General features: G+C 37.5%; 1 protein-coding gene across 50 annotated transcripts in view; it reads left to right on the top strand.

The window, feature by feature from the left end:
• Positions 1–263: 263 nt before the first annotated feature.
• Positions 264–15,899, top strand: part of BBS4 (Bardet-Biedl syndrome 4) — a 50,442-nt gene continuing 34,806 nt past the window's right edge. For 6 of the 50 annotated variants that reach the window (XM_081049550.1, XM_081049544.1, XM_081049552.1 and 3 more), the window contains exons 1-2: positions 474–547; positions 9,549–9,600. Coding sequence is in view for 10 of the 50 variants with exons in the window: in XM_081049510.1 (XP_080905636.1) it covers positions 309–332; positions 3,807–3,827; positions 4,900–4,940; positions 9,549–9,600 (138 nt within the window). In the remaining 40 variants the exon portion in view is untranslated. Of the gene's footprint in view, positions 589–3,806; positions 3,828–4,840; positions 4,941–8,686; positions 8,756–9,548; positions 9,601–15,899 lie in introns of those variants that run through there. The other 44 variants (XM_081049516.1, XM_081049549.1, XM_081049512.1 and 41 more) reach the window with 39 other exon arrangements.

Below are 15,899 nucleotides of genomic sequence, written 5' to 3'. Positions count from 1 at the left end.
TAGGGGACTGTTTCCCCAGCAGCGTCTTCACAACGGGTGTGGGGTAGTCGGGGCTGCCCTGGGTAAGGGAATGACTAGCTGCGCATTCCTTCATCAGCTCTTTCAGACTCCAACGATCGATGGGGCAGCGCCCAATCCTTCCCCAGCTTCCGGAAAACCCTCCAGGCGCAGCCGGGGCGACGCTTCCCGCTCTTCGATTCCCTTCCCAGCTCAGGCCCCGCCCCACTTCTCCAATCCTACAACTTCCGTTTGCTTGGTCGTCTGGGAAACCGCTGACTTCCGGCCGTGCAGCAGTGGGCGGAGCCAAGATGGCTGAGGAGAGCCTCCCTTCGGTGAGCGCCGCGATTGTTTACTGTGGCGCCGCAAGGCGGGCCTGGACCGGGCAGTAGTACCCGGCGGGGCGCGGCGTGGCAGGGCGGCGAGGCGGGCTGGCGGGCGGCCTCCGCCCCACGCAGCTGCCCTGGGCGGACTGCGCAGCCGCGGGGAGCGGCGGCTCGGGCGGCGGGGGACGCGGCCCGGCGCCTGGGGACGGCGGGCCTGGAACGAGGTGAAGTTCTTTGCCTCGCCGCGCCCGTGGTCCCTTCTGGGGTACGCTGGGCGGTGGAGGGAGAGTTTCATCAGAAACGGTTCTTTTCCTTCCCCCACCTTTCTGTCTCTGGGTTTGGAAAGGCAGCACCAGTTGTGGAAGCGGTCCCCGGGAATTCCTTGGGTTGGGAATCGCGCGGGACGGAGCCGGGAAGCGCGCTGCCACTCACCGCCGCCCGCCGGGGCGGCGCGACCGGGTTGGTGCGTGGGGTTACGGTTAGGAAGGCACCGGGGATTGCGCTGCGTTTAGTTAAGCCTTGATGGCACTCCGCAGAGTCGCCGGTACGAAGCCCCGGTGAATTCGGGGTGACCCCGGAGTAGCCATCTCCGAGGTAGAGTCATAACTGGGTGTTACTTCTGTAAAGTTCCAAGTGGGAAACGTCGTTTACCTTATTTTAGTATCGTTTCAAAGCGCGTTCCGCTCGTTTGTTAGAATGACTTTAGTCGTTCGGAACTTATTGCCCTTTGGAAAACGGCCTGGAAAACAGAGGAAACCAAGCAGTCGTCTTTGGCTGATTGTTTTGCAGTTTAGTTTTGGCTGTTGAGGAGCAAGGCCATGGTTATCTGTCAGGAGACGGACTTGTTTTCTATTCTCTTCATATTTGCGGAGAGGTCGTACTATGTTCGTGTAATCAGAAAACTCGGGACGAAGCAAAGGTTTTTGTTGAGCTATGAGTGAAAAACAGAAAATAGCATGATTCGTGTTATTAGGTTTTCGATACTGGAAGCATCACCAAAGACAATACTTCACCTACGTTTATGTAATATTGTTGGGTACCTAGGAGTAGGCTTGTGGCATCGTCTTAGATGAAGGTGTCGGGGTGACGTGACATTGCTACGAGGACCGCTTTTCACGCGTGGCAGGACCGAGAGGTGTTCGTGGGTAGAACGTGGACTTGGTTCCCGCGGTGGCAGAATTGTCTGGTGCTTTGGAATCGCTAACAGTCTTTTAAAGAGATGACTGTTTTGTTTTGCTATCACTTTAGCACTGGAGCCTCACGTTTAATTATTTTCATTGTCAAGTTTATTGCTAGCATCGTTATATTTATAGTAATTTTATCTTCTCAAATTACCACTGCATGGAAATTTGAATTTCTGTCTTTTTGGAAATGATCTGGCATCCTGTAATAAAATGACGCCACAGTCCTACTCCCAGACCTGCACCCTATCAAAATAAAAGCAAAACATAAGCATGGAATACAGAGGTGTCCATTGCAGTACTGTTTATAGTGGTGAAAAGCTAGAAACAAAGTGAATGCCTGATAGCACAGTAATAGATGACTTCTGTTTCGGGGACCCTGTTTCCCCGAAACTAAGACTTAGCTAGATAATCAGCTCTAACGTGTCTTTTGGAGCAAAAATTAACGTAAGACCCCATATGACATGACGTGACATGACATGACATACCTGGTCTTATGGTAAAATAAGACGGGTCTTATATTAATTTTTTCTTCAAAAGATGCATTAGAGCTGAGTATCTGGCTAGGTTTTATTTTTGGGGAAAAATGGTAGTTCCATACCTAGGAATATTATGCAGCCATTAAAAAGGATGTTAGAACTATATATGTTGACTTGAAGAGATTTATATATATATATATATTTAAATAAAAGCTACATGTGGAGTGGACTATTGATCCTAATTTTGACACAAAGAGAAAAACACATGGATCTGTAGATATGGACATAGAGATGTGGAGAAGACCTAAATCTCATAGAGAGAGCTTTGAACACATGCATGATTAAAAGTCTCTGAATGCAGCAGGAAAGGCCTTGAGGCCAGGAGACATCCCAGCAAAATGGAATGAAACTAGCACAATGTGGGGTAGTTTTGTTTACTAATAAGCCTAAATAGTTAGGGTTTGGCTAATAATACTAAATAGTTAGGATTATTAGTAGTTCCTTAGGGAGAAAAATTGGTGACTGATACTTACATTTTATTTAAGAATATATAATAAGTGATTTAGAGATCTTTAAAGAAAACCGAGCAAATAGCTCTGGTTTCCATGATTTATACTCATACAATTTTTGTAGCTCCCTAATACCTATTATTTGATGTATTTGTATAAACAACTGTGTTCTAGTAAAGTTTAAACCTTTCAGAACACAAAACAAAAATTACTGTTGATTTGATTCAGATAGAATGAATGTCTAGCACATACCAAGCGTTACATGAATAATCATTAGATGCGTAAACGATTGATCACAGAACTACATAAGTGAAGAAAGAACACAAAAAAAGGAAAAAAAAGAATTTATTCTACATACATTCCCCGCTATAAATGAGATCAGGTAGTCTAATAGAATCCTTTCCATCTCAGAATATTCTGGAGAGTCTTTTGAGAGACTCATCAACAAAAAAGATTGTAACGTATTTAAATTCTACTTTGTGTAAGAAGAAGGGTTGCTGAAGAAGCTTTTTGAACTTTTAAGATTCCTTACTTGGTATATTCCCCAAAGCTAAAAAAAAAAAAAAAAAAAAAAAAAAAAAATCCCAGATCAAAAAACAATAGAGGGCCACCGGATGGCTCAGTTGGTTACAGCGTGAGCTCTCAACAACACGGTTGCGGGTCAACAGCGACTGGACTTGGAGCTGAGCTGCGCCCTCCACAACTAGATTGAAGGACAATGACTTGGAGCAGATGGGCTCTGGAGAAACACACTGTCCCCCAATATTCCCCAATAAAATTTATTTTAAAAAAAGACAGCAAAAACAATAGAGTTCTTTTAGCATTTTAAAAACAACTGTGTGGAGGTATAATATACATACCATAAAATTTACCCTTTTTAAGTATACAGTTTGATTAATTTTAGTAACTTCATATAGTTGCACAACCATCACCACAACTGATGTCCATCATTCCACACAGTTCATTTGTGTCCCTTTGCAGCCAATCCCTACTCATGACATCAGCCCACCGTTGATCTGCTTTCTGTCTCCATAGTTTTGCCTTTTCTAGCAATTTAATATAGTGGAACCACACAATATGTAGTCTTATGTGTCTGACTTTAATTTAGCATGTTTTCTGAGGTTCATCCATATTGTTACATGTAACAGTAGTTTGTTCCTTTTTATTTCTAAGCAGTATTCCACTGTATTTAATATACAGTTTTGTTTATCCACCAATTGATGGACATTTGGTTTGTTTTTTGGTTTGGGTTGTTATGAATAATATGAATATTGGCATACAAGTTTATGCATGGATATGTTTTTGTTTCTCTAGGAGGAATTGCTGGGTTGTATGGTAAGTATATGTTCCAAAAAACTGCCAAACTGTTTTCTAAAGTCTACCATTTTGCATTCCCATGAGCAATGCATGAGGGTTTCAGTTTTTCCACATCATTGTCAAAACTTGGTATTGTCAGTCTTTTTGATTTTGGCCACTATAATGGATGTGTACTCATGATTATTTTGGTTTTAATTTTTTAATGAATAATGATATTGAGTACTTTAATATATGCTATTCATCCATATCTCTTTAGTGAAGTGTCTACAAATCTTTTGTCCATTTTTAAATGGATTATTTGTTTTATTAAGTTTTCTGTATTCTTTAAATCAAGACAATAAAATAAAAGAATAATTTACTCTTTTATTTTGAGGATTAATTGTTGTTGTGAAATATATCTCACCTCTGAAAGAATGAATAAAAGGTTGTACGTACGTTTTGAAGAAAAATATAATGGAAACTTGTGTTCCCACCTCACAGGTTAAGAAATGGGTCATTAACAATAACTTGGAAACCTTTTAAATCTCTCTCCCCTGCTGCATGTTCCTCCTTCCCCATCAAATAGTCTCCTTCCTCAATTTTAGGTTTTATTTTGCTTTTCTTTATAGTTTTGTCATATTTAATATAGTTTTTAAAAACTAATGTTTGTTTATTCATTTTTCAATGCTGTATATAGTATCCCATTATGGGAAAATACAATTAATTCATCCATTCTAATAAATAGAGATTTGGATTATTTCTGATTGTTTTAGCTTTATTGAAGTATTTTTGACAAATAAAGTTATAAATTATTTAAACTTACGCATATACATTGTGAAGGGATTCCCGCGATAAATTTAATTAACACATCCACTACCCTCCAACCCTAGCCCCTTCTTTCTTTTTTTTTGTTTGTGAGAACACTTACGTCTATTGTCTTAGCAAATTTCAATTATACAGTACAGTGTCATCAACTATAGTCACTATGTTATACATTACTTCCTTAGACCTTACTCATTTGTACCCTTTCACCAACCTCTCCCTGTTTCTTTCACCTCCCAACCCCTTTTCTACTCCATAAATTCAATGTTTTTTTCCTTCTGATTTTTAGTTACTAAAAAGAAGATTGCTACGAATAGGACCAGGACTAGGGTAAGGCAAAGTTTTAGGAGTAAAAGTGTCTCAGATCTGCCTGTGAACATTCTGAAATAGGTCTCCTGATATAAGAGTTTCTTTAGGATATTTCCACAAATGGAGTATTGGGTATTGGGGCGTATACATTTTCAACTTTATTACTTATGGGAAACTCTAAGGTGATTATAAGAATTCATATTTCTACCACCAGTTCCTGTTGCTTACATCCTTGATATTGTTACAGCTTTAAATTTTGTCAGTTTGTTTGGTATGAAATGAAGTGTTAATATGATATAATTTACATTTCCCTGATTATTAATGAGATGGAGCATCATTGGTTGTCTCTTCCTATTCTGTGCAATGGCTGGTTTATATGTTTTGCTTATTTTTCTACTCTGCTGTTTGTTTTTCTTACTGATTTGTAGTTACTTACAGATAGTGGCTGTTAATCCTTTGCCATTTTTTGGATGTTTTGTATTGCAAACATCTTCTCAGTTTTCTGTCTTTACTTATTTTTTGGAATAGAAGTTATTAATTTTAATGTAGTTGAATATTTAGATCTTTTTATTTTTAAATTTATTTTTCATAATTGACATACATATTATCTAATTTCAGGTGTACAACATAATGCTTAGACTTTTATATAACTTATACAGTGACCATGCTGATTAGTATCCATCTGACACCATACATAGTTATTACAGTGTTGTTAACTTTATTCCCTGTGCTGTACTTTACATCCATGTAACTTTTTATAACTGGCAGTTTGTAATTCTTAATTCCTTTCATTTTTTTCACCCATCTCTCCTCCCATCTGGTGACCATCAGTTTGTTCTGTGTACCTATGAGTCTGTTTCTGTTTTGTTTGTTCATTTATTTTGTTTTTTAGATTCCACATGTAAGTGAAATCATATGGTATTTGTCTTTCTCAGTCTGACTTATTTCATTTAGCATAATACCGTGTAGGTCCATCTGTGTTGTCTCAAATGTCAAGATTTCATTCACTTTATTGTGTACCAGGGGTGCCAAAAAAATGTATACATAGTTTAAGAGCTGTAATCTATGCTCAAGCAGTAGTTTGCTGTAATCAGAAGTGTCTGGATGCTGATGGTAACCACTTTGAGCACCTCTTGTAATTACAGAAGTCAAATGTGACTTGTATTCCTCTTTTGTAATCGGTATATATTGAATATTACAATTAATACAGTTTTTTCCTTTCTTAATATGTGTATACATTTTTTTTGGCACACTGTCTATGGACCACACCATCATCTGTTGATGGGCACTTAGGTTGCTTCCATATCTTGGCTATTGTAAATAACACTGCAGTGAACATAGGGGTGCATGTATCTTTTTAAATTAGTGTTTTGGATTTCTTCGGATAAATACCCAGAAGTGGAATTGCTGGGTCATATGGTAGTTCTATTTTTAATTTTTTGAGGAACCTCTATAGTGGCTGCACCAACTTAGAACTCCACCAGCAGTACATTGAGGGTTCCCTTTTTCTCCACATCCTCGTCAACATTTGTTGATTTATTGATGATAACCATTCTGACAAGTGTGAGGTGGTATCTCACTGCTGTTTTTAGTTGGAGAAATGTCTATTCAGCTCCTCTGCCCATTTTTTAATAGGATTGTTTGTTTTGGGGGTTTAATAGGATTGTTTGTTTAAGCTATATGAGTTCCTTGTATATTTTGGATATTAACCCCTTATCAGATGTATTATTGGTGAATATTTTCTCCCATTCAATAGGTTGTCTTTCCGTTTTGTTGATGGTTTCCAAACTTTTTAGTTTGATTGTAGTCCTGTTTGTTTATTTTTTCTTTTGTTTCCCTTGCCCAAGGGCACATATCCAAAAAGAAAATATATTGCTAAGAGTGATGTCACAGAGTTTACTGCTTATGTTTTCTTCTAGGAGTTTTATGGTTTCAGGTCTTACATTTAAGTAATGGTGTAGTTTCATTTCTTTGCATGTATTTGTGCAGTTTTCCCAACACCATTTATTGAATAGACTGTCTTTAACCCGTTGAATATTCTTGCCTCCTTTGTCTTAGATTTATTGACCATATAGGTGTGGGATTATTTCTGGGCTTTCTATTCTGTTCCATTGATCTGTGTCTTTTTATGCCAGTACCATACTGTGGCCTTGTAGTTGAGTTTGGTATTAGGTAGCGTGATACCTCCAACTTTGTTCTTCTTTGTCAAGATTACTTTGGCTGTTCAGAGTTTTTTTTTTGTGTGTGTGGTATTTTAATAGGGATTACATTAAATCTGTGGATTGTTTTGTGTAGTATGGACACTTTAATGATTTTAATTCTTCCTATTCATGAGAGTATATCCTTCTATTTATTTGTATCTTCTTCATCTTTCTTTCTTCAGTGTCTTACAGTTTTCTGAGTGCAGGTGTTTTACCGCCTTGGTTAAATTTATTCCTAGGTATTTTATTTTTTTATGCAATTGTAAATGGGATTGTTTTTCTTAACTTCTCTTTTTGCTGGATCTTTTCTTAATTGGTTTGTGCTTTTGTATTTTGTTGAAGTAATCCTTTCCTACCTTATATTTTTTTCTAAAGGTTTTAAAATTTGCCTTTTACAATTTAGTCTTCAGTCTGTTTTCATTCATTTTCATTTTCCTGATACATTTTTCATTTTTCTTTCATTTTTCTCTTGAAGTCTATGTTGTAGGTGTTAATATTGCTACTTTGGTTTTCTATTTCCCTGGTGTATCTTTAGCCTTTTTTTTAAACTTTGTTTTTCTTTTTCTTTATATTTTAGATGTGTCTATATACAAATAGCATACATCTAGATTTAAAAAATTCATTTCATAATCTGGCTTTTAATTGAAGAATTTCATTTTTTTTCTCCTTTTCTTACCCTCACCCCCTTTTGGCTGAGTTACTTTATTTTTTTTTCCATTCTGCTCCTCTCATTTCATTCCTTGAAAGTTATATATTCTGTTCTTTAATTTTCCTTTAGTGAGTATCCCAGTTGTTTTTTAAATAACACATGCTTAAAGTTCTAACTTAAATCTGAATAATACAGGGATCATTGAATGCTTTATTACCCATTGCCTTTTGCTAATTCATGCCATTGTTGTTCAGTTTTGTGGTTTTTATATTTCTCAATTCAACACCACAAATTATCCTCTTTATTTGTTTTGTTCAGTCAGTAGATACTTAGAATATTTCCACATTTTACTCATTCCTTTGCTCGTTCCACACTTTAATTCTGGGCTATTTTCCTTTTTCCTAATGAATATCCTTTAAAAGTTTATTTAGTGAGTCTAAAAACTTTCAAATTTTATTTCTCTGAAAGTTGTTTTAATTTGTCATTGTTCTTGAAAGTTAGTTTTGATTCATCTAAGAGTTTAGACCAAGGGTTTGCAAACTGTTTTATAACGGGCCAATAATAAGTACTTTCGGCTTTGTGGGCCATACAGTCTCTTTCTCAAGTAACTCAACTATGCAGTTGTAGAGTGAAAGCAACCATAGACAATATGTAAACATGTGAATGTGACTGTGGTCTGATAAAATTTTGTTGTCAGACACTGACATTTGAGTTTTACATAATTTTCATATGTTATGAAATATTATTCCAAATTTTTTAACCATTAATAAGTGTAAAAACTATTTTTAGCTTGTGAGCTGTATAAAAACAGGCTGGGTTTGATCTGCAGGCCAGTTTTTGCTGACCTTGTATCTGGATTAACATTTCTTTTACTTAGCACCAGACACTTGGGAGTAATTATTCTTGTTTTATCTTAGTGCGATAATCATCTTCCATTTTTAATTGTTGAGAAGTCAGCTGTTGATCTAATTGTCCTTTCTTCATAGGTAATGTAGTGATATGTTTTTCTTTGGTTGCTTTTAAGAACTTAGTGTTTCTGTGTAGGTTCCTGAGATCTATCTAAGTGTGGATTTATTATTTCGTTTAACCTGGTCAGAATTGGTTGAACATTCTAAAGATTCTAAAGATCTAGAACATTCTAAAGATCCAGAATCTTTAGAACATTTTTAGAACATCTAGAACATTTTAGAACATTTTTAGAATATCTTTAGAACATTCTAAAGATCCAGAATCTAAAGATTAATGTCTCATTATTTCTGGAAATTTTCAGCCATTATTTTTGCTCATTTTGTATCAAACATCGGAAGTAGATATCAGAAAAATCCACATGAAGATTTTCCGCAAGGTTGTAGTATAAGATATAATATTATATTCCCCTGAAAAAAACCCAACTCCCTCCTAGTATTGAGTGCTAGACAATTTCTGTATAAATAACCTCATAAGCTCCCTCTTATTAAAGTTATCACTTTGATTTGGCTGCTGAGAATTATAGCATTAAGTATAATACTGATATGCACATTTTATCATGCATTATAATTATACATTATAAATACACGTTTTAAGTATATATTATAAATATGCATTTTACATTATTAATAGTTTGGATAGCAGAAGTATGACTTGACATTTGTTTTTTAAACTATGTTCAAAATAATTCTTTGTACCTGTGTGCAGTTAATGGATTAACTGCATGATTGGAGAACTACTGGTGATTGTTATTTGAATGCAAAGTTCGCAAGATTTATGGTGGTACTTTAACACAGACTTCTTTCATTTCAGAGAACTCAGTTTCCTGCATCTGCTGAATCTCAAAAACCCCGGCTCAAAAAAGGTCTGTATACAATTTCATTGAATGTGTACATTCACACAGATTTCTCTTATTGTTTCTCTGTTCTATTCTGTATGCATTAGAGCTTTAAAAAATGTGATTGTTGGGAAAAGCAGTATTCGTCTAATTGTTCTGCCATATCTAGCTTTTATTTTATAGAGTTGTTAGATATTAGGGGATTGAGTTTTACCTGTAAATGTGTTTAAATGGAGTTTTATTATTATGTACATATGTACTGATTTTCTACTTGTGGAAAAAAACACTAAAAAATTCCCATAAGTACATACCAGACCTGAAATAATCTCATGTATATTTTAAGTATGAGGTTTTATAAAAATTGAGTCTGGGAAGCCTAACTCAGTGAAGACCTGTACTGGAAAGAGCTGCATTTTACAATCTGATAGAGACATGTTATATATTTTATTTAGAGGAACAGACTTCCTTCATTTGTTAATCTATAAAGTCTTAGGAGGGTTTGTATCCTATTGTAGGTTTGTATCCTGTATTTTCGATACTCTCCCATGTCTAATGGACTAGGTGTACTAGCTACTCACCAGGCATTGGAGACTACCTGGACTTTTTATTTAGTTTGTTATTTATTCATTACATTCTAGATAAGGAAACCAAGGCTGAGTGGAAGGGGCGTGACTTGCTCATGGTCTGGTGTGGAGCTCTTGTCTGCATACCGGAGTTACAGTCACGAGGCTGTGCTTTCTTTGCAGCACATGTGTTTTCCTGTTGTCTGCTAAAAGTTTTAAAGTTGATTTTGTCAATAAATTGTTTCGCTTACATGGGACACTTCTGTTACTCTTTGAAATTATAATACAAGTTGTTGGAAAATACAATTGCTTCCCAGGAATTTATTTTCAAAGAGTTTTTCAGGACTGCATCTTCCATTGAAATAGCAGTACATCTGTAATTTAGATTATTTGTGAAATTTAGATGTGATTCTGCCAGTATTTAACGTAATTGTTGATATTTTTTTACATCATTTCTGGCCATGAGAATCATCTTGCTGTGATATCTGTCACTTCACTTACCAGGGTGATTTGCCTACTTAGGTGGGCCTGGTAGATAATGTTATTGTCTGTCCAGTACTCTTTTTTTTTTTTTTTAATGATTTTTTTTTAATTGGGGAATGTTGGGGAACAGGGTTTTTTTCAAGGCCCATTAGCTCCAAGTCAAGTTGTTGTCCTTCAGTCTAGTTGTGGAGGGTGGAGCTCAGCTCTAAGTCCAGTGGCTGTTTAGTTGCTGCAGCCCATATGGGAATTGAAGCGGCAACGTAGTTGCTAAAGCTCTGGCTCTAACCAACTGAGCCATCCAGCTGTCCCTTCTGCAGCTCAACTGGGGCTCATTGTCTTCAATCTAGTTGTGGAAGGTGCAGCTCACTGGCCCATGTGGGAATCGAACCAGCAACCCTGTTGCTCAGAGCCCGTGCTGAGCCATCTGGCCGCCGCTGTCCAGTATTCTTTCCACACTTCCTTCAGAGTCCAATCCCTGGAGGTTCAGTTGATTTCCAGTCCGGGACAACTGTAATTAGCAAACACCAATCAAGAACTGGCCCATGTCCAATGTAGGTTGAGATCCAAAGTTTATAGTTACGAGGAAAGAGGACACATTTGATAACTCGGCTGTAGTGCCTCTTTCCATCAGTTCTGTCTCCCTTCCTCACTGCAGAGCAACCACTTTTTGATTTCTGTTATTGAAGTTAGGTTTTCCTGTTCTTGAACCCCTCATAAATATGAGTATTTGCCAGGTTCCAGGACCAGTGATAGGTAGGTGTTTGGAATCGAAAGAGAAATAGGGCATGGATTCTGCCCTCAGGGATTGACAATCTTCGGGGCATACAGAATATAAGCAAATAATTGAAGTGTAGTGTATTTGCATGTTCCCTAGGCCCTTTTCTTCTGAAGGTGAAACATTTGCAGTTGTCTTCATCTCTTCACATGAGATATTTACAACTTTTTGCTTTTATTGCTTTGGTCCTCCAGTGAAATGCATTGGCCCACTTGGAAGTATAGAATTCAGGAATAAATAGAATGTTCCAGGTGTGGTGTGAATGAACAGGGCCATCTCTGCAACACAAAATCTCTTTATCTGGATCTTTTATTTCTGTTAGTCCAGCTCAAGGTTGCATTACCTTTTGGGCAACCTTTTTATACATTGGCAATACCACTGAATTGCACAGTGGCGGGTGTCATTCATGTAGCATACAGTGGCTGCAGTGTAAGTGACACTGCAATTGTCACTTGTGCAGGGTGACAGTTGTGCAGGGTGGTCGATGACACGGGCCCCTAAAATAGCCAGGATATAACCTGCTCTTCACTTGCCCTTAATTCCTGACTTCCATAACCCATCATTTTATCTGTTGATACGGTGGATTACATCGATTGAATTACATTGATTCAGTTGATGCTGTATTAGCCTTGCATTCCTGGGATAAATCCCACATGGTCATGATGTATTGACCTTTTAATGTGCGGGTGGATGTAATTTGCTAATGTCTTGTTAAGAATTTTTGCATCTGTGTTCATGAGGGATGTCGGTCTATAGTTTTCTTTTTTTGTAAGTTTTCTTTTTTTGTAGTGCTTTTACCTGTTTTTGGTATCAGGGTTACGCTGGCCTCACATGAGTTAGGAACAATTCCCCTAACTATTCCCTCTTCTGTTTCCTTGGAGATTTTGTATAGAATCGATATTATTTCTTTCTTAAATGTTGTTGACAGTGAAACAGTCTGGGCCTAGATTTTTTTTCTGTTGGAAGGTTTTTAAGTATAAACTCAATTTCTTTAATAGATGTGGGACTCTTCAGGTTAAATATTTTTTTAGAGAGAGCTTTGGTGCTTTTTTTCTTTCAACGAAATTTGTTCATTTCATCTCAGTTATCAAATATATTGGCATAAAGTTCATAGTACTCCTGTATTTTCCTTTTAATATCTGTAGGATGTTTAGTGATGTTCCCTCTGTTGTTGTTTTTGGTAATTTATGTTTCTCTTTTTATTGATCCTTCTTGCTAGAGGTTTATACATTTTATTGATCTTTTCAAAGAACCAGCTTTTGATTTTATTTTTTTCCTCTATTGTTTTTCTCTTTCAATTTCATTGATTTATGCTCTTATCTAATATTTTCTTGTGTTTAACTTGCTTTTCTTTTTGCAGTTTTTTAAGGTAGCAGCTTAGATCATTGATTTGAGATTTTTTTTACACTTTATTTTATTATTCAATATTATTTTATATTTCAGGTGTACAGCATAGTGGTTAGACATTTATATAATTTAAGAAGTGATCCCCCTGACTAGTACTACTCACCTGGCACTATGTATGGTTATTACCATATTGTTAACTATATTCTCTATGCTGTACTTTACATCCCCATGACTATTTTGTAACTACCAATTTGTATTTCTTAATCCCTTTCCTTTTTTTACCTCCCTCCCTTAATCCCTCCTTCTATCCGGCAACCGTCAAAATGTTCTCTGTATCTGTAAGTTTGTTTCTGTTTTGTTTGTTTATTTTGTTCATTAGATTCCACATATAAGGAAAATCCCATCCCATCTGTCTTTCTCTGTCTGACATACTCCACTCAGCACAGTACCGTCCAGGTCCATCCATGCTGCTGCAGATGGCAAGAACCCATACACTCTCATGGCCCAGCAATATTCCCTTGTATATATGTACCACCTCCTCTTTATCCATTCATCCGTTGATGGACATCCAAACGACCTCACATCTTGGCCACTGTAAACAGTGTTGAAATGAACATATGGATGCATACGTCCCCTCGAAGTAGCATTTTGGGTTTTTTTTGATAAATACCCAGAAGTGGGATTACTGGGTCCTTCTTTGTCTCTTGTTATAGCCTTTGTTTTAAAGTCTATTTTGTCTGGTGTAAGTATTCTTACATCAGATTTTTTTGTTTCATTTTAATTTTCCTGAAATATCTTTTTCCCATCCCTTTACTTTCAGTCTGTGTGTGTCTTTCAACCTGAAGTGAGTCTTGTAGGCAGCATATGTACGGGTTTGTTTTCTTATCCATTTAGCCACCCTGTGTCTTTTGATTGGAGCACTTAATCCATTTACATTTAAAATAATTGCTGATAGATATGTAGTTATTGCCATTTTGTTATTCATACTTTTGATTTTTTTTTTTTTTTTTTTTTTTTTGGTCTTAAGTCTCTGTAACATTCCTTGCAGTACTGGTTTTGTGGTGATGAACTACTTTAGCTTTTTCTCTTCTGTGAAGCTCTTTATCTGTCCTTTGATTCTACATGATAGCATTTCTGGGTAGAGTAATCTTGATTGTAGGTCCTTATTTTTCATCACTTTGAATATTGCCTGCCAGTCCCTTCTGGCCTGCAAAGTTTCTGTTGAGAAATCAGCTGACAGTCTTATGGGAGCTCCCTTGTAGGTAAATAACTGCTTTTCTTTTGCTGCTTTTAAGATTCTTTCTTTGTCTTTAACCTTTGGCATTATAATTATGATGTGTCTTGATGTGGGCGTCTTTGGATTCACCTTGTTTGGGACTCTCTGTGCTTTCTGGGCTTGTATATTTATTTCCTTTGCTGCCGGAGCCTGCCGGCCAGTCGAGCAGATGACCTGACTGAGGGGGTGAGGATACAGAAAAGAGACAGAAACGAAAGATGGGGTTGGGAGGACTGCTAGTCCCGAAGAACCCAGCAGCCCCGAGTTTATTTGTCTCAGCCAATTTATACAGCACATAAGCAGGAACATTCCCACCGTTATTTACAGAATGTGGTGACTTTTGTGTTTTTTATCTTCCTTGTTTCTTGGCGTTTGGAACATGCTGACCTTCACATATAGCCAACCTCTCTGTTCTTGTAAGCTTCTAGATAAGCAAGTTACTGTGAAACTCAGCCAAATATTTCTAAGACAAACGCCCTAGGGGGGGGGCGCATCAATGGCTCCCCGCATCTCCCCCCTTTTTATTTTATAGAGCTAAGGTGCTTATCCCAAGTGACGCCTGTCTTAAGTTGTCTCACCTTGTATCAAAGGATCTTACTCGTCTTTGGCAATGCACATCCTATTTTATCGGATGCCGCCTGGCTTGAGTTGTCCTGTACCAAGAGAGAGACTTACTCGTCATCGGCAAAATCACTTATTTATGGGGGCACCTCTTTGCTCTCGCGGAGAGTTATAGCATGGTATCAGGGCGTTTTTGTCTTTTGGTATGTAACAGCAACCTATGTAAGGTGACTTTAGTTGCTGAGAGGTCTCGGATAATCAATTGAAGCACACAGGGAAATATCAGTAACCCAAGAAGCACCAAGCCCGCAAGTCCAATGAGGGCTCCTATTTCATGTTGTCAGGCTGTAAGAGATGGGAAGCGGGATTGTATCCCTTCAACCATCTGTTTTGCCATTTCGGCAAGGGAAGTATCCAGCTGAGGTGCTTTTTTTAGGGCTAGAATATCTTGATGTAATTGTATCAAATTTAGAGAGGCATTATCATGATGCCAAATACCTGCAAGATGTTTTTGAACTTTATCCCAACCATAATCAGACTTATTATAAACCTTTCGGGTCACACAAATATGTTTAAAGTTTGTATGGCAGTCCAGATTTATGTGTAGTTTTATACTCTGTATTTCTCTTCCTATGAGAGACATAGTGTCATACAATGCATTTAAGCGTTCTTCTACTTTTTGATCTATAGCTTCTTGGATAGCAAGAGTTTGTGTAACATTAGCAGATAGCTGATTGACATATTGTGCAGTCTGAATAGATTGAGAAAGAGAGACAGCTGCGGTAGTAGCAGCAGCAATCAGAGTAACTAAGGCAGCAATACCTGCTACAAGGAGACCTACAAAGCGTTTTGGGCGTGAAAGCAATTCAGTAACTTGCTTGAATAGCTGAACTCCCTCATCACTATACCAGGGACCCGTAAGGTTTACGGGTACCATTACAAAAGAAGGTTGATATAGGAGTATAAGTTTGCTAGTGGCAGAGATATTATAAACACAATTAGTAAGGGTACAATTATAACAACTAACATTTCAATGACTTTCGGCAGAAGTTATTGTCACATTTCTAATTAGAAGTACATAGGGTTCTGGCACGCAGGCCTGTACTTTGTAATAGCCAACATTAACCCGTACAACCTGTACATTCCCTCGTGGATCCCCAGTCTCCCCCCCCATAGCGGCCACCAACCGCCACAAATAAGACTGTATGGGGCCGCCGTCCATAGTTAATAGAGTCTCTACCAGATATAATTTTCCCATATTGTCTTTTTCTTGAAGACCCCAATTTACCAAATACCCTGAGTTACTGGTATTATACACCGT

Source organism: Rhinolophus hipposideros, assembly GCF_964194185.1.
Source record: "Rhinolophus hipposideros genome assembly, chromosome: 5".
Classification (NCBI taxonomy): domain Eukaryota; kingdom Metazoa; phylum Chordata; class Mammalia; order Chiroptera; family Rhinolophidae; genus Rhinolophus; species Rhinolophus hipposideros.
The sequence above is the reverse complement of the archived record's forward strand: the minus strand, read 5'-3'. Positions and strand labels throughout refer to the sequence as shown.